Raw genomic sequence first — 22,500 nt, 5'->3', positions numbered from 1 at the left:
GACCGTATCATAGTACTGAGACTGCTCTTCTTAGAGTTAAAAATGATCTGCTCTTATCATCTGATCGTGGGTGTATCTCTCTATTAGTTTTATTGGATCTTAGTGCTGCGTTTGACACAATTGACCACAACATTCTTTTGCATAGACTTGAACACTTTGTTGGCATTAATGGAAGTGCATTAGCATGGTTTAAATCGTACTTATATGACCGCCATCAGTTCGTAGCAGTGAATGAAGATGTATCCTATCGATCACAAGTGCAGTATGGAGTACCTCAAGGCTCAGTACTAGGGCCGCTACTCTTCACGCTTTATATGTTACCCTTGGGAGATATCATCAGGAAACATGGTGTTAGCTTTTACTGTTATGCTGATGATACTCAGCTCTATATTTCCTCGCAGCCCGGTGAAACACACCAATTTGAAAAACTAATGGATTGCATAGTCGATATAAAAAACTGGATGACGAGTAATTTCTTACTGCTAAATTCTGAAAAAAACAGAGGTGTTAATTATAGGACCTAAAAACTCTGCTTGTAATAACCTAGAACACTGTCTAAGACTTGATGGTTGCTCTGTCAATTCTTCGTCATCAGTTAGGAACCTAGGTGTGCTATTTGATCGCAATCTTTCCTTAGAAAGCCATGTTTCTTGCATTTGTAAAACTGCATTTTTCCATCTCAAAAATATATCTAAATTACGGCCTATGCTCTCAATGTCAAATGCAGAAATGTTAATCCATGCATTTTTGACCTCAAGGTTAGATTATTGTAATGCTTTATTGGGTGGTTGTTCTGCACGCTTAGAAAACAAACTACAGCTAGTCCAAAATGCAGCAGCAAGAGTTCTTACTAGAACCAGGAAGTATGACCATATTAGCCCGGTCCTGTCAACACTGCACTGGCTCCCTATCAAACATCGCATAGATTTTAAAATATTGCTTATTACTTATAAAGCCTTGAATGGTTTAGCACCTCAGTATTTGAATGAGCTCCTTTTACATTATAATCCTCTACGTCTGCTACGTTCTCAAAACTCAGGCAATTTGATAATACCTAGAATATCAAAATCAACTGCAGGCGGCAGATCCTTTTCCTATTTGGCGCCCAAACTCTGGAATAACCTACCTAACATTGTTCGGGAGGCAGACACACTCTTGCAGTTTAAATCTAGATTAAAGACCCATCTCTTTAACCTGGCATACACATAACATACTAATATGCTTTTATTATCCAAATCCGTTAAAGGATTTTTAGGCTGCATTAATTAGGTAAACCGGAACCGGAAACACTTCCCATAACAACCTATGTACTTGCTACATCATTAGAAGAATGGCATCTACGCTAATATTTGTCTGTTTCTCTCTTATTCCGAGGTCACCGTGGCCACCAGATCCAGTCTGTGTCCAGATCATAGGGTCACTGCAGTCACCCGGATCCAGTACGTATCCAGACCAGATGGTGGATCAGCACCTAGAAAGGACCTCTACATCCCTGAAAGACAGCGGAGACCAGGACAACTAGAGCCCCAGATACAGATCCCCTGTAAAGACCTTGTCTCAGAGGAGCACCAGGACAAGACCACAGGAAACAGATGATTCTTCTGCACAATCTGACTTTGCTGCAGCCTGGAATTGAACTACTGGTTTCGTCTGGTCAGAGGAGAACTGGCCCCCCAACTGAGCCTGGTTTCTCCCAAGGTTTTTTCTCCATTCTGTCACCGATGGAGTTTCGGTTCCTTGCCGCTGTCGCCTCTGGCTTGCTTAGTTGGGGACACTTCATCTACAGCGATATCGTTGACTTAATTGCAAATAAATGCACAGACACTATTTAACTGAACAGAGATGACATCACTGAATTCAATGATGAACTGCCTTTAACTATCATTTTTGCATTATTGGCACTGTTTTCCTAATGAATGTTGTTCAGTTGCTTTGACGCAATGTATTTTGTTTAAAGCGCTATATAAATAAAGGTGATTAAATATAGAAGAGAGATTATGAATTATTTCTTGATAATCGGGTCACTGATGAATAACTGAAAAATCAGATCAGTCAGTGTTGATTCATGCTGACATTCAGATTATTCCTGACTCACCGAGGTGTGTGAAGAGGTTTTTAGCCACTTGCAGCAGAGCCTGAAGAACAACAAGACAGATAAGAGTCAATATATTAAAAATAAAACAGAAATAAACATTGCATAAATATCCCTAAAATAAGTCTATGGGCCCTATTTTAACGATCTAAACGCAAAGTGTATTCACTTGTATTAAAGTGTATTATTGTACTTGTGCAAAACAGGCATCCGATGTCTGCTTTAGAGGCACAGAAGCAGAAACATCTCTTCTCTTCCTCTCACCTGACACTCAAACTTGAGTTTCTGCTCCTTCTGGAAGGCCAGTGTGCTGGTGAGAACCGTCGACGTGTAACAGAAACAGTGCTGGATCACATGCTCATCCGCCTCCATGTACCTGAAAACACACATCAACACACACAGACTAAAGCAGCATCACCTCAAGAGGCCAAACTAGATTATATGAGCTGCAGTCTTTTACATTTATTTGATAAGAGATCACTGTTATTTTAGCATGACTGAATTTTAGTTAATATTTAAAATTTGTTTTTATTTTTAGATTTTTAGTTTTAATAATTGTGTTACTAAATTTTGTATTTTTGTCATTTTTGTTTTAAATGTGTATAGTGCAAGTATATATATATATATATATATATATATATATATATATATATATATATATATATATATATATATATATATATATATATATATATATATATATATATATATATATATACACACACACACACACACAGTACAAACCAAAAGTTTGGAAACATTACTATTTTTAATGTTTTTGAAAGAAGTTTCTTCTGCTCGTCAAGCCTGCATTTATTTGATAAAAAATACAGAAAAAACAGTAATATTGTGAAATATTATTACAACTTAAAATAATAGTTTTATATTTGAATATACTTTAAAAAAATAATTTATTCCTGTGATGCAAAGCTGAATTTTCAGCATCATTCCTCCAGCCTTCAGTGTCACATGTAACATCAGTCTATCACATGATCATTTAGAAATCATTCTAATATTCTGATTTATGATGAGTGTTGGAAACAGTTCTGCTGTCTAATATATTTGATCAATAAAAGGTTAAAAAGAACTGCATTTATTTAAAAAAAAAGATCACTTTTTATCAATTTAACACATCCTTGCTGAATAAAAGTATTGATTTTATTTTAAAAAAAGAAAGAAAAAAAAATTACTGACCCCAAATTACTGACCAGTAGTGTATATTGTTATTACAAAATATTTATATTTTAAAAACATAGCTTCTTTTTTTTTACTTTTTATTGATCAAAGTATCCTAAAAAAGTATCACATGAAAAAATATTAATCAGCAGAACTGTTTCCAGCTTTGATCATGAATCATCATATTAGTATGATTTCTAAAGAATCATGTGATAGACCGGATGTCACATGTGACACTGAAGGCTGGAGGAATGATGCTGAAAATTCAGCTTTGCATCACAGAAATAAATGATAATTTAAAGTATAATACATTTAAAAACAATTATTTTAAATTGTAATAATATATCACAATATTACTGTTTTTTCTGTATTTTTGATCAAATAAATGCAGGCTTGATGAGCAGAAGAAACTTCTTTCAAAAACATTAAAAATAGTAATGTTTCCAAACTTTTGGTCTGTATTGTATATATATACTGTATATGAACACTGAACACATAATCTACTTTTAATTTACAGATACGACTCATCTACAGAAAACCATCCATCAAACATAAACTCAAGAGTTATGATTATTGAATAATATCACAGCTGCACAAACACCACAGCGTTTTTATGTGGAATATGAAAAGAACGAGATGAAACTCAATATCGAATATCCGAAGTTCAGATCTGGCCGTGTAGAATTTCATTTCCTTTATCTCTATGCGAGACGTCACGCTTCAGTGCAGACGTCTGGAAACAGTACGATCGCATCTGATTTGTGCTTTCATCTTGGTCTTCGTTAAACCATGAGTTTCAGATTCATCCAGCAGTCGGTTTATACACAGCTCCAGTCCGGAGACAGAATCATTAGGATTTCAGTGTTTCTGGAAGAAGTGGAAACCATGACACAAAAGCTTGGTTTGATGTTTTTAAATTAAATATGAGTCTATAATCCATAATAACACTTCCTCCAGTGAAAAAGTGTTCTGGTCTGAATCAGGAGAGAAATCTGCACAGATCAAGCAGCGTTTAAACAGCTCTAAACAACAACAGTAGATGCACTTTTTCACTGGAGGAAGTGTTATTATGGATTATAGACTGTGTTTGAGTTAAAATCATGTTAATGCTGGATTAGTTTCATCTTTTGTCTTCTCCAGATGTTCACTGATGGACTGGAGTGCTGTGGATTATTGTGATGTTTTTATCAGACTCTCATTCTGACGGCACCCATTCACTGCAGAGCATCCATTGATGAGACACTGATGCAATGCTACATTTCTACAAACCTGAAGAAGAAACTAACTCATCCTGATCTCAGATGACCTGAGGGTGAACACATTTACAGCTGATGTTCATTTTAGGATGAATTATTCCTTTAAAGTACCAGTAAATATTTTGATTTCAAATAAAAGCTGTTCTTCTGAACTTTATATTCATCTGTGAATCCAGAAAAATAAAATGCATCACAGTTTCCACAGAAATATTGAGCAGCACAACTGTGTTCAACACTGATAATAATCAGAAATGTTTCTTGAGCAGTAAATCATCATATTATTCTGATTTCTGAAGATCATGTGACACTGAAGACTGGAGGAATGATGCTGAAAATACAGCGGAGCATCACAGAAATAAATTACACTTTAACACAGATTCACACAGAAAACAGATGATTTAAATTCCAATAATATTTCAGTTTTTTTAATGTCATCACACACCTCTGTCCGCCCAGTTTGTTGAAGGTACACGCTAGCGCCACCACCTGTCCAGTGGCTTGACTGATGACAGGAACACAGAGCATCGAATTCGGCTCGAACCCCAACAAACTGCTCAGTAACCCGCGCTCCTCCTGCAGACACACACACACACGTTATCTGTCATACAGGAGCGTCAACATGTGTGTGTGTGTGTGTGTGAACTGACCTGGCTGACGTCCTGTAGTGTAATGGATGTCTTTGTCTCCACCACCTGCCCGAACCGACCGAACATAAGCTGTAGAGAGAGAGAAAGATGTTACTTGCTGCTGAAAAAAAATATTTCACACACACACACACAACATTGCATTACACTCATGGCATATGTTTCATTTGATTCAGACCCGTGAGCTTGGAGTTGCTGTTTGAGTTACAGAAACACACACAAATAACAAGAGGAAAGACAAACTTACTGGAAAACTGATTTCCTCTTCCAGAACTTTATCTCCGACAACCTGCAGAAGAAAAAAAACTCTGTGAGAGAATGTGTGTGTGTGTTTCAGCATCATTCCTCCAGTCTTCAGTGTCACATGATCTTCAGAAATCATGAAAATATGATGATTTACTGCTCAAGAAACATTTCTGATTATTAGCAATGTTGAACACAGTTGTGCTGCACAAATTATTTGTGGAAACTGTGATGCATTTTATTTTTCAGGATTCACAGAGGAACAGAAAGTAAAAAAAACTGCATTTATTAGAAACTAAAATCTACTGTTACATTATAAATGTCTTCTGTCACTTTTGATCATTTTAATGCATCACTTAGGAATAAAAGTCTTTAAGCACAAGCATTTATAATAATCAGAAATGTTCCTCGAGCAGTAAATCATCATATTTTCATGATTTCTGAAGATCATGTGACACTGAAGACTGGAGGAATGATGCTGAAAATACAGCGGAGCATCACAGAAATAAATTACACTTTAACACAGATTCACACAGAAAACAGCTGCTTTACGTTCTAATAATATTCTAAAATTTTCTCAGTATTTTTGATCAAGTGAACACAGCCTCGGTGAACAGAAGAGACTTTATTCAGAAGCAGTATGAATCTATATTGATGAGTGTCACCTGACAGAAGAGCTGGTGGTTGTCTTCAGAGACCAGCAGTAAACAGCAGCACTGCGACTGAGTCTCTGTCTGCAGCTGAAAGAGAAACAAACAACAGATGATGCAAAGATCACAATAACTAGAAATATATATTGTCTATTCAAATGAAATTTTCCATGATTTTGTAATGATTTTATTAATTGTAAAACGATGGTCACTTGTATTCAATTCTTCCCTCTGCTTTAAATCATTTGATTTTCTGTCCATCCGGATGTTGTGGATCACAGAAAGACTAAACGACACGTGAACACCAGCAAACAAAACAGATCTGACAGAAAGATGTTCAATCAGACATAAACGGAGACGGCTCTTCAGCCTCTACCTTCTGGAGTCATTTATCTGGAAAGGCGACGGACAACATTCATTTTTCAAACCAGCAACTCATAAAATGTTTTCCTTTAATTCAGATTGAATGGCGTAATGTAATCATATCATTTCAGGGATTATTGCATGCTGGAGATGAAATTATGTTTAGCAATAACACAGAAAGGGGTTACGACTCAAGTGTGTGTGTGTGTGTGTGTGTGTCCTTTCATCTCGACAATTGAGTTGAAACAATCTGAATAAATACAGACAAGCTAATTATACAAATGATCCTTCAGGCGCTGACCTGTACAACACACACTCTTTAATTTCCGTAACAGCGGGCAGCAATAAACATTATGACCCGTAAGTGAACATAAATCAGCCATCCTGCTCCAAAAGACACGACAAACTCATCCGCTGATCTGACTGCATTTGGATTTGAGCCTTCCAGTGATTTTCCATTGACTTCTGTTGTCTTTATACCAAGATAATGATAGCTTTTTCCCTAAATGCCACGGAAAGCACCATTACAGCTAGCAAAAATATGCTCTGAGAATGTTTGGCTAAGATTCAAAATTACGTTATGAAAAGGTTACTTCCAAATGTTTTAAATGTGACGTTTTTAAATGTTTTTTCTAGGTCATGAGTGAATGTTAAGGGAACATTCCATTGTAACATTTGGCAAACACCATGGAAACGCTACATTTGAACATTCTGAAAAAAAGTAGCAACATTTAAAAACCGTCAGTCGAACTGAAACATTGTGAGCTGAGAGCGCAGTCTTGTGTGTTTATGAATGAACAAATCAAATAAATCCTTTATGCATGACAACAAAGGCAGTAAAATCAAATAATGCTATAATGCAAAAAGGGGACATGGCTCCAGTGTTTGTCATCGGTCATAACAAAAACAGGCAATAAATAAAATAAAAAATGGGTTATAAGAAAATTTTGCTAACGTTCCCATTAATCTAAAAATAAAAAAAGTTTTGCCATTTCTTGGCAATACGAACATTAAGGAAACATCTAATTGTAACATTTTGCTAACATTCCTTTTGAATGTTCCCTGAACATTTAGTAACATTTAAAACAAACATTAGATGAACGTCCAATTGATAAAATAAAATGATTTTTGTGTTAAAATTTTTTGAGACAACTGTTCCTTTAACATTACTGTAAGAACATTTGTTTGTAACTTTAAGACGTATGGAGAATGTTTCTTTGTTAGCTGAGATAATCATCAATATTTTAAACCGTGCTGTCTTCACATGCTGTCTATGCAGGTTTGGGAACGGATTTCATTCCCAACACAAAGTCAAATGACACCGAAGAGAAGATTATGTGTGCGTGTGTTTGACTTGTGCGCGAGGTTAATTGTTTTGTGAGCTAACTTGTTTCGTTGCATAGTTGTAATTGAATAAGAGTCTGGAGGGACTGTAGATCAGTGACCTTCATGAGGAGCTGCAGGCGTCTCAATAACACGCTTATCACAATCTCAGCTGTAAATAAAAGCCAGCCGACCTTCCTCGTTCACAAACACACAGGACTCTCGATGCAATAAACGAGGAAAACAGATCTGCTGAAGACTCCAGGATTCTCTGTGTGTTATGAGTCTATACTTACATAATTGATGACTTTCAGCTGAAGGGAGGCGGCGTCCAGATCGTACAGCTCACCTGTCAATCACACACATTGCAACACTGAACAGTTTGATTGCCCAAAACTCAAAACTGGATGCTAGGGTGTTGCTACAAAAAGCTTTAATCGCCTTTTCGGAAACTGATGACATAACTGTGGCATTGCATGCTCATAGTTTCAGTCTGCTAAGGAACTAATCCTTAAAATATTTAATTTTGATCCAACGCATGGTAATGGCGTAGTCGAGAAATTTAGCAGTAAATGGATAAAAAGTACTTCATATCCCCGTAAAAACAACATAATGGGAGCAGACCGTTTTTGTGCCATGGGTAATAGAAGGATATGATTCAAAGCTGGGAAGCACTGCAGCTATAAAGTTAGTCAATGACTCTTGTTCTGAAATTTAAATGATGTCACACAGAATATCAAACTCTTTTATTCCACAGCTCTCTAATCCTGCAGCACCACAGGGGTGTGTTGCTTGTTTCTCACCACACAGCCGTAGGATCTTGCGGTCGAGCTCTCTGTAGTCCTCTGGCTGTGGCTGGGGTTTTGGATTCGCTGGTGCATTGTGGGATTGAGCGTGTGGATGTTTGGAGCATCTCTGAATGTCTCTGACTCGCTTACAGGCCACAGTGAGCTGTTGGGACAGACACACAAACACACACACACACACACGCACACACACACACAGTGTAAAGTATTATGTAGTATTACTTGCATTCTGACATTCACAGGTATTAATGCTTATCCAGAAAGTACCATTAAAAGATCTACTTTCATAAATATCTCACGCGACTTTGAATTTGATATTGTGTTTATACAAAAGTTCAACTGCACAAGTGTGTAAATAAATAAGAAACAACCACAGGACCAGTGAAACTACTTTCTTCCGCCACTGATTCAAATCTGAGTTTGCCAGTTTACTAGCTTCGTTAATAATCAGACAATGTTACTTTAGAACTAGTAACAAAGTAACGCTGAGTTGCTTCATTTAAAGCTTATTGTATCGCTGTATCATATAGAGTATTATCAGAGAAAGATGGACTGAGAGTGTGATCCTAATATGTGATCAATCTCATATTCACAATAAAACATTAGTTTTAATGTCCACTGGGGAAAGCGATATCTTTGTCGTATTATCTTTCATCTGTTAAACGTGATTTCTGATGACAGCGCTGCTCAGTGCATTTGTTAACTGTGTCTTACAAGCTGTTTTTTGAAAGTAAAAATAAAATCCTTGTTCATAACAGCATTTCAGTCTCTTTCAATATAAAAGTTTTTAAAGCTGACTCGATCAGAAAAACAGTCTTGTTGCATCTAATTAAGGAATAATGTCACTAAAATCACCACCATGAACACGCAGTTTCCCATTACAAAATATGATTATTAAACACTATTATTTATATAAAATATTTTTTATTTAATAATAATATTTAATAAACAACAACATCTCATGTTTAACCACTATACAGACATCAGAACCAGCCGAAAATTCAAGATCTGGCCGAGGTGAGGCTGCTTTTTTTTTCATAAAAACTTTTCTTCATGAGATTTTTCGGAAGCTGAGGGAGCTCAATGTGCTTCAAATGAAAAATAAAACCCCACATGAAAATTGAAAAAAAAAACACCTGCAAATTAAGAAAACATCTTCATCAATTTGACAACAAACACACTGCATTAAAGCAGCACAACCAAATACAGAAACGTTCTGCAAATACAGAAATGAGCAAGTATACAGACCACAACTAACAGATTCTACATTCTACATGTGCCAACTGTGTTTGGTTGTGTTGTGAGAATTTGCAGTAAATGTGTTGTCAAACTGAAGAAGTTTTATTATGTGTTGTTTCTTTTTCAGCACTTCGATCTCTTTCGGCCACCGTACAGATTTTTTTCAAACATACTAATATAGTTCACAGTAAATAAGCTCCCCCTGGTGTTTTTACAGCTAACGAATGAACTGTAAACACTGGAAGACTTTGCTGAGGTAATCGTGACATTGTTTCATTGACCTCTTTCTTTCGGTTGAAAGGCTGATTGAGCGATTACATGAGACGTGATACATTTCTGCAAGTTGTCAGGGATCGGGCAGACCTGGTTCCAACCAATCACCAGCGCTCACTCTCTCCCGAATACTGATCACCAGCACCTGATCTCCATTACCCCTGCACTATAAAACACCTCCAGAAACCCCAATGCATTCTTAAGCCTCCAACAGGGATCGACCTCGTGAACTTGTCTACGACTCACCTCGTCTTCACGAAGACTCCAGCCATAAAGTATACTCACATTTGAGAAAGTAACCTGTGTGTATTTGTTCTCCTGTCTCCAGAACACCCCAGGCATATTCCATGACCCGAACTCCCCGACGTGCCTTGATATCTCCTGAGTGCCTGAGTGATCCTTCGACTATTGAGCTCCCGCTGCAAGAGAAGAGACAAGGATCGGAATCTTGTATTGTGTGGCTTTGATGTCCCGATATATAAGCATACTCACCTGGCTTTCACGGACACAAACTCCAGAAAACCCTGCACCGAGTGTGCACCTCCTTCCCTCGCACTATTCCCTTTAAAATAAAGACTGTGTTGAATCCACTTACCTCTGCCTCTGTGTACTAACCTGAGAGAAGGCTTGACCAACACCGATGGATTCAACACCACCCGAGGACGGCACTTCCGTAAACCCCGCTTCAACACTGGAGTACATCGCGAACACGATCACTCGACCAGCGCCCTTCTCAGGCAGGGAGGAGGACTGCAACGGGTTCTTATTACAATGCTCTTTTGCGCTAGAACAACATGCACATCAATATCCCACGGATCGTTCAAAAATATCTTTTGTGATTCAGCAATTATCCGTGGCTGCGCTGAGATGGGCAGAAGCACTCTGGTTCCAAGAAACCGCAGTCACTTCATCATTCCAGAGTTTTATTAATCATTTTAAAGAGGTGTTTGGCCGTCCAGTGGGTGATTCCTCAGTAAGTAAACGATTACTACATTCACGTCAAGGGAAATAATCTGTGTCAGAAAATTCACTCGAATTCAGAACACTGGCCGCGGCGAGTGGGTGGAACGAGAAGGCCCTACTGACGGTGTACCGAAAAGGGTTAAATCCTACACTGCGGTTACAACTTGCCATATACGACGACAGTATGGGGTTAGAAAAATTCATGCAACAAGCCCAACGAGTGCATCTTAGATCCCAATCATGTTATCACGACACACCTGCCCCAGTTCCTTTTTACCAGCAGCTCACACCTGAGAAACCCCCGGAAACACCTCCAGAGAGAATGCAAGTTGAAATCAAGAGACTGACTCCCACTGAACGGATTTGTCGACGAGAAAACAAACTTTGTCTCTATTGTGGGAAGGAAAATAATTTCATACGCACGTGCCCATCTCGTCCCCCACGTTTACTGGTGAGTTCCGTCCTTCCCAAACCCTCTGTATCATCCCCATTAACCATCAGTGTCACCTTAAGAATTAGAGATGTCGTCATTTCAGCCACGACCATCGTGGACTCCGGATCCGCAGGTAACTTCATCTCAGGAAAGTTTGCGAAAACCCATGACCTCCGAACAACCAGAACCCAGAAACCATACTCCATCTACGCAGTGACAGGCGAAATGATAAACAAAGGGTATGTGACCTCCCAAATTGCACCCATCACACTCAGTGTACAGAATAATCACCACGAGTCTTTCACTCTCTTCGTTCTTGAGAAAAGCCAGGCAGACATCATCCTAGGGAGTCCTTGGCTGATCCAACACCAACCCTCATTAAACTGGGCTACAGGAGAGATTACTAGTTGGGGCTGTAACTGTCATGAAACACACTGCGTATCTCACACCAATGAAAAACCAGATTCTATGATCATTAATTCTACTTCTATTGAGAGTCCAAGAGAAAATCTGTCCATTCGTGTTCCTCCATGCTATTCATCCATTTCCGATGTGTTTAATCCAGTCGCAGCAGCCAAGTTACCCCCACATCGATCCTGGGATTGCGCTATAGACCTCGTACCTGGAGAACCCATTCCTAAGGGTAGGAGATACTCTCTGTCCCTTCCAGAACAAGCTGCAATGCGTGAGTATGTTGAAGAAACCTTGTAACGGGGATATATTAGACCATCTACCTCACCAGCTGCAGCAAGCTTTTTCTTTGTCCCAAAGAAGGATGGTGGTTTACAACCCTGCATTGATTATCGGGCATTAAATAAGATCACTGTGAAGTTTAGTTATCCCCTACCGTTAATTCCATCCTCCCTAGAACAACTTCGAGATGCTCGCATCTTCACCAAGTTAGACCTAAGATGTGCGTATAATCTGTTCAGGATCTGAGAGGGAGATGAATGGAAGACCGCTTTCATTACACCAGCCGGTTACTACGAATATCTAGTGATGCCCTATGGTCTTGTAAATGCCCCTTCTGTTCTTCAGAGTTTTATGGACAAGGTCCTCCGGAAGTTCCTAAACCAATTCGCCCTCGTATACATCAACGACATACTCATCTACTCCCGAAATGAAGATGAACACCAGCAGCACGTAGTCCAGGTACTCCAGCAGCTAAGAAAATTCTCCCTGTTTGTGAAGGCGGAAAAATGTCTCTTTCACCAGACCTCCATAGAATTCATTGGTTATCAGATCAGCTCAAGAGGGGTTAAGATGGATGACCAGAAAACCAAAGCCACCACTTCCTGGCCTACACCCAAGTCTGTCAAAGAACTCCAGAGATTCCTAGGCTTCGCAAACTTCTACAGATGATTCATAGACCGCTACAGCATCATCACCTCTCCACTAACTTCTCTCCTTAAAGGTAAACCCAAGACACTCCATTGGACCCCGGAAGCAGAACAGGCCTTCCAAGCATTAAAAACTGCCTTCACAAAAGCTCCCAGAGAAAAAGTTCATCGTCGAAGTTGATGCCTCTGTCGGAACCGGTCACCCAGGATTCAATAAAACTCTCTCAGCTCTTCAGGGGAAGTACTGGTGGCCACGGATGCGGGAGGACATCCCGGAATTCATCAACGGGTGCACACTCTGCGCGATAACCAAGGTACCTCGACAACTACCTACTGGAAAGCTCCTACCCTTACCCATTCCTCAACGCCCTTGGTCCCATCTCGGAGTGGATTTTGTTACAGACCTCCCAGCTTCTGAAGGTAACACCTGTATCTTGGTAGCCATAGATAGATTCTCCAAGGTTTGCAAGCTCATCCCATTAAAAGGTCTCCCCACAGCTTTTGAAACTGCCAAATTATTATTCAACCATGTATTCCGTAACTTTGGTATTCCTGAGGACATTCTTTCTGACAGGGGACCTCAATTTATCTCAAGGGTCTGGAAGTTTTTCCTTGCCATGCTCAATGTCACCGTCAGCCTAACATCCGGATACCATCCACAAGCGAACGGGCAAACTAAGAGGAAAATCCAGGACATCAGCCGTTTTCTAAGAACCTTCTGCCACAGAAACCAGAATCTATGGAGCAGGTATATAGTCTGGGCCGAATATGCAAAAAACTCCCTTCGACAAACATCAACCAATCTCACCCCATTCCAGTGTACCCTTTGGTTACCAACATCCTCTGTTCCCTTGGTTGGGAGAACCCTCCAACATGCTGGCCGTTAACGACTGGTTCCGCGACAGCGAGAGAGTGTGGAACCAAGCCCATCGTCACCTGCAACAAGCGGTCAATCGCCAACAACGTTTTGCAGACACCCACCGGAAAGAGAACCCTGTATATCAGCCCGGCCAACTAGTATGGCTCTCCACCCGAGACATCAGACTACGACAGCCCTGTAAAAAACTAAGCCCAAAATACATCGGTCACCTATCGACTCCAGCTTCCTGCACAGTACCGCATCCACCCTACATTTTACGTCTCCTTGTTAAAACCCTATCACTTACCTGTTTCTGTTCCCTCTGCAGACCCTGTCCCTGATGACGAACCCCCATTACACCCATCGACGCGGAGCCTATCTACATGGTTAAGGAAATCCTAGACTCCCGGCGTCGTGGAGGGCGGTTAGAATATCTAATAGACTGGGAAGATTACGGACCAGAAGAGAGGTGTTGGGTGCCTCGCCAAGACATCCTTGATCCAAGTCTACTTACGGAGTTTCATGCCCAGCATCCTGAGAAACCCGCTCCACAGCCTCGAGGCAGACCCCCACGACGCCGGAGATTGAGGCCCGCTGGCGCGGACCCTGTAAGGGGGGGAAATGTCAGGGATCGGGCAGACCTGGTTCCAACCAATCACCAGCGCTCACTCTCTCCCGAATACTGATCACCAGCACCTGATCTCCATTACCCCTGCACTATAAAACACCTCCGGAAACCCCAATGCATTCTCAAGCCTCCAACAGGGATCGACCTCGTGAACTTTTCTCCGACTCACCTCGTCTTCACGAAGACTCCAGCCGTAAAGTATACTCACATTTGAGAAAGTAACCTGTGTGTATTTGTTCTCCTGTCTCCAGAACACCCCAGGCATATTCCATGATCTGAACTCCCGACGTGCCTTGATATCTCCTGAGTGCCTGAGTGATCCTTCGACTATTGAACTCCCGCTGCAAGAGAAGAGACAAGGATCGGAATCTCGTATTGTGTGGCTTTGACGTCCCGATATTTAAGCATACTCACCTGGCATACTTACCTGGCTTTCACGGACACGAACTCCAGAAAACCTTGCACCGAGTGTGCACTTCCTTCCCTCGCACTATTCCCTTTAAAATAAAGACTGTGTTGAATCCACTTACCTCTGCCTCCGTGTACTAACCTGACAAAAGTATTTTCAAACATCAACTTCTTAAGTTAATTCATGTTTATTTTGTGTTATAACTTGTATTAAAGTGGAAGAGACGAGAAGAGAAGTGCTACAGGGATCTATCACACCACATTAAAGAGCACCAAAACGGCATGTACTGTTTAAATTTGGCGATAAAACTGACTTTATTTGAGAGCAGAGAAATTGTATTTATTTGTTTTTTGAGAAGTAACAAATGGGAGGCGCGCTACAAATAACGTTAAAAGTAGTGAAAGAAACCGCAGATCTGGCAACCCTGACTTGAACACGGGGTGGGGTCAAATAGAACTTAACTGTGATTTTTTTATTAATTAATTTATTTTTTTGTAATTGCATTGCATTAATGCATTATTATCGCGTTAATATTTTTACAAATATTTACAAATATATTTTTAAAATAATTACGAACCCAATGATTCATCTAAAAAAAAAACTGACATTAATATTACATTTTATTTATTTATTTAGTTATTGTAATTGCAATGCATTAATGCATTATTATATAATAACCATATATATAATATACAATTTTTTTTACTTTATTTTAAACTCGTATTGACTTTAACCTTCACCTTATAGCACAAACTGAACTACATTTGCTCTTCATATCTCAGTCCTCTGATCTGTAAAGACAGAAGTGGAATCTCGATCCCTTTCATCACATCTATTTTCATATAAAGCCAAATAACTCTTGACCGGTTCTAAATGGCCTTCAGAATCACTACCCATTCAGATCTGTTTTATTTTTACTCTCTGTCATGTTCGTGATGTTTTCTTATCAGCACACACACTCTTAAGTGAACACTACAAGGGCAAACGCAGCTAATGGAGGACGACAGGCTTTCATTTCTCTGCTTCTGTTTCTCCGGCTCACAGAAACACATCAGATGTTTAATTAACACAAGGACACTGCAGCACAGTTAAATGATCCGACACGAGAGTGTATATAAGCACAACTAAAGAGTGTTAGACAGTGACTATATTCACAACATATATTGTGTTTTAATGCAACTAGATTGACCAATCAGAGGACAGGATCATGCATTAACATTATACAATACAGCACAACAGAATATTACATTAGAAACACAATGAACGTCTATTGAACATGAGCCACTCGTACATATATATACACACAAACGCTAAAGGAGAGTTTGCTTTGGTATAAATGAATGAACGAACGAATTGACGAGTTAATATTTCAGATTTTAAGATCTAGAGAGCTAATGTCATTAAAGGGAACAAATAATAATTAATTAATTAATTAAAATATACTGAAATCTACTGTGTCCGCTTATGTTTGCTCTGTTGTTTTTGCTCTCGTCGTGAGATGCTTTTAAAGCCTCTGATGTTAAATTGCTTCTCTAATCAACAGAATCAAAGCTGGGTGGAGTGTGTGTGTGTGTGTGTGTGTGTGTGTGTGTGTGTGTGTGTGTGTGTGTGTGTGTGTGTGTTCTGATGATGATGACGGTGGTATGATGAAAGCTTTTGGACCCTTATCACCTCTAATAAAACCTGAGGGATGGAGGAGGGGATGAACATTTATTTCCTTAATTCTTGGTTTCATCTCTGCTCTGGTTTCCCAATAATGATGGATCTTAGCTCTTAAGAGCACTCTCTAAAAACCTTTAAAAACCTTTCAAAAAGATGAAATTCATGTTTTTCTGGAGAAGGTCGAGTGAAACAAAAATGCAATTTTCAGCAGATTAAGGACACCATACAAATAAGGGAGTAAAAAAACATAAGGGGGGACTCCAGTGTAAATTGCTTTCTATATTTAGTTATATCTCATCTCATTGTGCAATGTCTTTTGCAGGACGTGAGGAACTCAATCAATAACTCAAATCTATAAAACTATGTTGATTCAGTGTTTTTGACGTCCATGTGTTTGTTGAACCTAAGGCGCTATGAGTTCTTCCAAGTGTTTCTGAAGTGATTGAGTGATGCTTGATGGTTATTTTCAAGCATAAATATGTAAGTTTAGATATTATTAATATATAAAGTGTATAAATTAAGGGTGATAGTAGCACAAATATATGTACTTAATCTAGCCAATACATTTCTACAGGTCATACGATCTTCTTAGGCTTATGATTTTTGAGAAACGCAGACCTGGTTAGTTTTAAATAAATTAATAACAGTAATAATACAAGTTAGCAAATAAATACAAATAACAAAGTAAAGAAAATAAAAAATAAACAAAATGCTAATTTTACAGTAGAAAAAAATCACTGTAAGGAAGGGACAAAATCTTATTCAAAATGTCTTTTAAATAATAATACAAAAAAAAATGACAGGAGATAGCTAATCTACTATTTGAGAAAAATAAAAACAATAATAAAAATTAACATTAAAAAACATAATTATGATAATTTTACATAAGTAAAGATAGCTGTGGTACTCTGGTACATTTCTGTAAGTGAAATAGCTAATTTTTGGGACAATTTTTTCTTTTATGAATTAATGAATAAAAAAAATAATTTTGCTGCAGTAACTAATGGGTATGATTCTGTAAGGTAGACAGAGCAAATTTTAATCTTAGGTGGATGAACAATATAAAAACCAAGACACCCTTATGTGTTTCTCTGTGTGTGTGTGTGTGTGTGTGTGTGTGTGTGTGTGTGTGTGTGTCTTACATGTTTCTCCAGGATGGTGAGGTTTTGTTCATCTTGTTCTGTCAGTGGTTTACAGCAGAGCTGTTGAGAGAGCGACAGACACCACAAGTCAAATAAATCACATAATTCATTACATCCTTCAGCAAACGACCTGCATTATTTCTGCCAGCTCTCGCTCTCTCTCTCTCTCTCTGGGAAAATGTTCCATTTGCTTTAGGAGTCAAACTGTGACCTTTGACCCCATGTCTGTCTGATAGAGTCCCAGAGACACACTCACACACATTTCCCACGAGACGCGGATACTGATCTAATAGAGCGGATACTAAAACACTGAAATGAAGTCAAAATACAAACTAGAGAGCTGCTGTCTATACATGCAAGGAGTTAATACTTTTATTTATCAGTGATGCATTAAATTCAAAAGTGACAGTAAAGACATTTATAATGTTACAGTAGATTTCTGTTTCAAATAAATGTTGTTCTTCTGAACTTTCTGTTCATCTGTGAATCCTGAAAAATAAAATAAACAAAAAAAAAACGATTTGTCATTATTCTGCCATCATCTATCTAGTATTTAGACTCTCCAGACTCTCTCAACACGTCCTGGATCCGATCCGTCACAATCGATTCTTTTATGCCCAGCCACGGCCGCTGCAATAAAGTGTATCCCCTGTTTTATAACCGTTTACCATACAGTTATTACCATACAGTTTTATTACCTAATTAGAAATAAACACTTTAACTGGACTAATGCCTCCTGTAAAACCGCAACATTAGGCAGCTCGTTAAAAATAACGAGCTATAACGGATTTCAGAGGAATCGCTCAACATTCACTGAATCACTGGTTCAGATGAGAGACAGGTGAGGAGAGAGAGAGAGAGAGAGAGAGAGAGAGATCCTGAATTACAGCAGAACTCACCAGAATCAGCGAGATCACCTTCGCTTCATCATGGTCCGACAGAGGAATGATGAGCACTGAAGACACAGGCACAAATCACTGCAGCCTAAAGCCATAGTTCAGCCAAATATGGCAAAGTATTCAAGGGATTTTTTCTCCAGTTGAACAGTAAAGAAGATGAAAAAAACGTTCTCCTTGGTGATTCATGCAATGCAAGTCAATGGGTACCGGCACTTTGAGAGCCAAAAAAGCACATAAAGGCATCATAAAATGAATCCCCGTGGCCCGTGATGCTATATTGAGATCTTCTGAAGCCAAACAATCAGTCTGTGAAGGATTATTACCTGTAATCCAGAGACATTTCGTGTTGCCTGTATGTGATTATTTTGGCTCTCAAAGTGCGGGTACCCATTGACTTGCATTGCATGAATCACCAAGGAGCAAGTTTTTTTTGACTAAACATCTTCTTTACTGTTTAACTGGAGAAATACAGTCTTCTAGATCTTGTAAGGCCTGAGATTTACAAACACACACACACACACACACATATATATGAACATACACACACTCACACACACACATAGACACACACAGACACACACACAGACACACACACACACATATATGAACATACACACACTCACACACACACACAGACACACACAGACACACACACACACAGACACACACACACACACACACACACACACACACACATATATGAACATACACACACTCACACACACACACAGACACACACAGACACACACACAGACACACACACACACACACACACAGACACACACACACACACACACATATATGAACATACACACACTCACACACACACACACACACACACACAGACACACACACACACACACATATGAACATACACACACTCTCACACACACACACACACACACAGACACACACACACAGACACACACAGACACACACAGACACACACAGACACACACACACACATATATGAACATACACACTCACACACACACACAGACACACACAGACACACACACAGACACACACACACACACACACACACACACATATATGAACATACACACACTCACACACACACACACACACACACAGACACACACAGACACACACACAGACACACACACACACACAGACACACACACACACACACATATATGAACATACACACACTCTCACACACACACACACACACACACAGACACACAGACACACACACAGACATACACAGACACACACACACACACACACATATATGAACATACACACACTCACACACACACACACACACACACACAGACACACACAGACACACACACAGACACACACACACACACACACACACACACACATATATATGAACATACACACACACACACACAGACACACACACACAGACACACACAGACACACACACACACACACACACATATATGAACATACACACACTCACACATACACACACACACACACAGACACACACAGACACACACACAGACACACACAGACACACACACACACACACACATATATGAACATACACACACTCACACACACACACAGACATACACACACTCACACACACACACACACAGACACACAGACACACACACACACACACATATATGAACATACACACACTCACACACACCCACAGACACACACAGACACACACACACACACAGACACACACACACACACACATATATGAACATACACACACTCACACTCACACACACTCACACACACACACAGACACACACAGACACACACACACACACACATATATGAACATACACACACTCACACTCACACACACACACAGACACACACAGACACACACAGACACACACACACACACACACACATATGAACATACACACACTCACACTCACACACACACACAGACACACACACACAGACACACACAGACACACACACACACAGACACACACACACACACACACACATATATGAACATACACACACTCACACTCACACACACACTCACACACACACACACAGACACACACAGACACACACACACACACACATATATGAACATACACACACTCACACTCACACACACACACAGACACACACACACAGACACACACAGACACACACACACACACAGACACACACAGACACACACACACACACACATATATGAACATACACACACTCACACTCACACACACACACAGACACACACACAGACACACACAGACACACACACACACACACCTTGTTTGTGGGCCGGCAGCGGTGCGGTCAGTGAGCTGGTTTGGTTCTGGTGTAGTTCTGCTGATGGCAGGCCGGAGCACTGCAGTCTCTTCTGCTGCTTCACCGCGTCTCTGAAACACACACATCAACAAACCGTGAGTAAACATCAGCTTCAGAGCCGCGCAGCAGCATCTTAATAAATGAACCAGCCACAATCTCTTTACTGCCTCAAAGACATTTACACACCTGAAATGCAATACAGCGTTTTAAATTTATAAATTAGACCTATATTTATTTTTCATTTATTTGTAAGTATATGAAAAGAAAATTATTATTATTAATATTATTATTGGTAACACTTTAAAAAAACATTACAATTACTAAACATTCGTAAATGCATTAAAAAACAATAAGCAATTTTTTTATAACAGTATTTATTTTATTTTTTTTTAAAGTTAGTTAAAGTTAAAATATTCACAGATACAAGTTAATATTTTAATAAAGTATTAGTTTATGTTTTTAACACAACTAAAATGAATAAGTTTCATTGATAGTTCAAGTTAACTAATGTAGTTATTTACTGTATGCAACCATATTGAAAAGTGAATAAAAATCATACATTTATGTTTATTTATTTGGCATTAATTTTTTTCCAAACAACCTTACAAGTAACACTACAAGCAATTTATCTTAAGAGGTTAAATTAAAAATAACATTTCATAACATACATTTATGTATATTTATTCAGTTTATATTTTATTTTTAATTTATATGTGTATGTATATTGTCAAAGCAGTTTAAAATTTGTACAATAAATGAAAAATAATTAAAGTGCAAATCAGTATAAACAATCACAATTATAATAACAAAAATGAATATAAAAACCTAGTAATACTACTGAACTGAAAACATTTGAATTAAACTGTATTTTGCTACAAAAGTGTAATTAATTAAATAGCATGTAGAGACTTTTGTGAACATTATAGATCATATGAATCAGATGAATTAAATGAACTAAAGCGACCTAAAACGCTTTAGTTTTTTGACTCTGTTGTTACGATCTCTGCAGGGATTAAAGAACACCAGCCAGGAAGAATCAGTAAAAGAGGAAAAGTTTAATCTCTTCCATTTTAAATGGCTTTACTAAGAAACGCTGGCGGTATCCCATCATGCACTGCTGCTTTACAGCCAGAGCCATTCAGCTGGAGAAAACTAATTTGCACCCTGTCTGTGTGTCTGTGTGTGTGTGTGTGTTTGTGTGTGTGTGTGTGTGTGTGTGTGTGTGTGTGTGTGTGTGTCTCGTCTCTGGCCGCAACCTGAAGTTTGTGTCGAGAAGCTGAAGGTCCAGGAGTCTGATTACAGGCTGACCAAACACTGCAGGATGCTTTTAAAAGCTTTTTCGTTTAAAGAGAGAGAGATGCTGCTGCTGTTGGCTTTTCTTCTCTCTGTTTGAAGTCTTATAGAGGTGTGTAACATCTAATCTTACAATCAAGGCTCTCCGATTACACATCAAACGTGACGGCCCTCAAACACAGAGACAGGAGGACAGGACTCCTAAAAGACTAAACAAACACACACAAACGCCACGGTTCTTTGTTCAAAACACAGTTTAAAAACCGGTAACTAAAGTCCAATCAAAAAATAAAATAAAATATAAATATTAGATGAAATGGAAATGAACTATTCCAAATATTTCTGATAATTAAAAATAGAAATAAAATTAATAAAATATAAATATTAGATGAAAAACTGTTGTAACATACTACCAGGGTTATTATTGTTTATAAAAAATTAAATATTAAACAATTACAAATAAATAAATAATACAATAAAATAAAAACATTAGATTAACTAAAGCTAAAAGTATCACAAAT

At 38.8% G+C, this 22,500-nt stretch overlaps 1 protein-coding gene across 1 annotated transcript in view; it reads right to left on the bottom strand.

The window, feature by feature from the left end:
• The window catches only part of LOC132123332 (cGMP-dependent 3',5'-cyclic phosphodiesterase-like), a 95,597-nt gene that overhangs the window by 13,420 nt on the left and 59,677 nt on the right, over nt 1-22,500 (bottom strand). The window contains exons 4-14 of the mRNA XM_059533884.1: nt 20,648-20,757; nt 18,401-18,456; nt 17,502-17,561; nt 8,551-8,698; nt 8,044-8,096; nt 6,077-6,151; nt 5,416-5,457; nt 5,172-5,240; nt 4,967-5,097; nt 2,357-2,468; nt 2,096-2,135 (exon numbers count right to left, since the gene is read on the bottom strand). Coding sequence (XP_059389867.1) covers nt 2,096-2,135; nt 2,357-2,468; nt 4,967-5,097; nt 5,172-5,240; nt 5,416-5,457; nt 6,077-6,151; nt 8,044-8,096; nt 8,551-8,698; nt 17,502-17,561; nt 18,401-18,456; nt 20,648-20,757 — 896 coding nt within the window. The remainder of the gene's footprint in view (nt 1-2,095; nt 2,136-2,356; nt 2,469-4,966; nt 5,098-5,171; nt 5,241-5,415; nt 5,458-6,076; nt 6,152-8,043; nt 8,097-8,550; nt 8,699-17,501; nt 17,562-18,400; nt 18,457-20,647; nt 20,758-22,500) is intronic.

Source organism: Carassius carassius, chromosome 41 (assembly GCF_963082965.1).
Source record: "Carassius carassius chromosome 41, fCarCar2.1, whole genome shotgun sequence".
NCBI classification, from domain to species: domain Eukaryota; kingdom Metazoa; phylum Chordata; class Actinopteri; order Cypriniformes; family Cyprinidae; genus Carassius; species Carassius carassius.
Note: the sequence above shows the minus strand (reverse complement) of the source record. Positions and strands in the feature narration are given on the sequence as shown.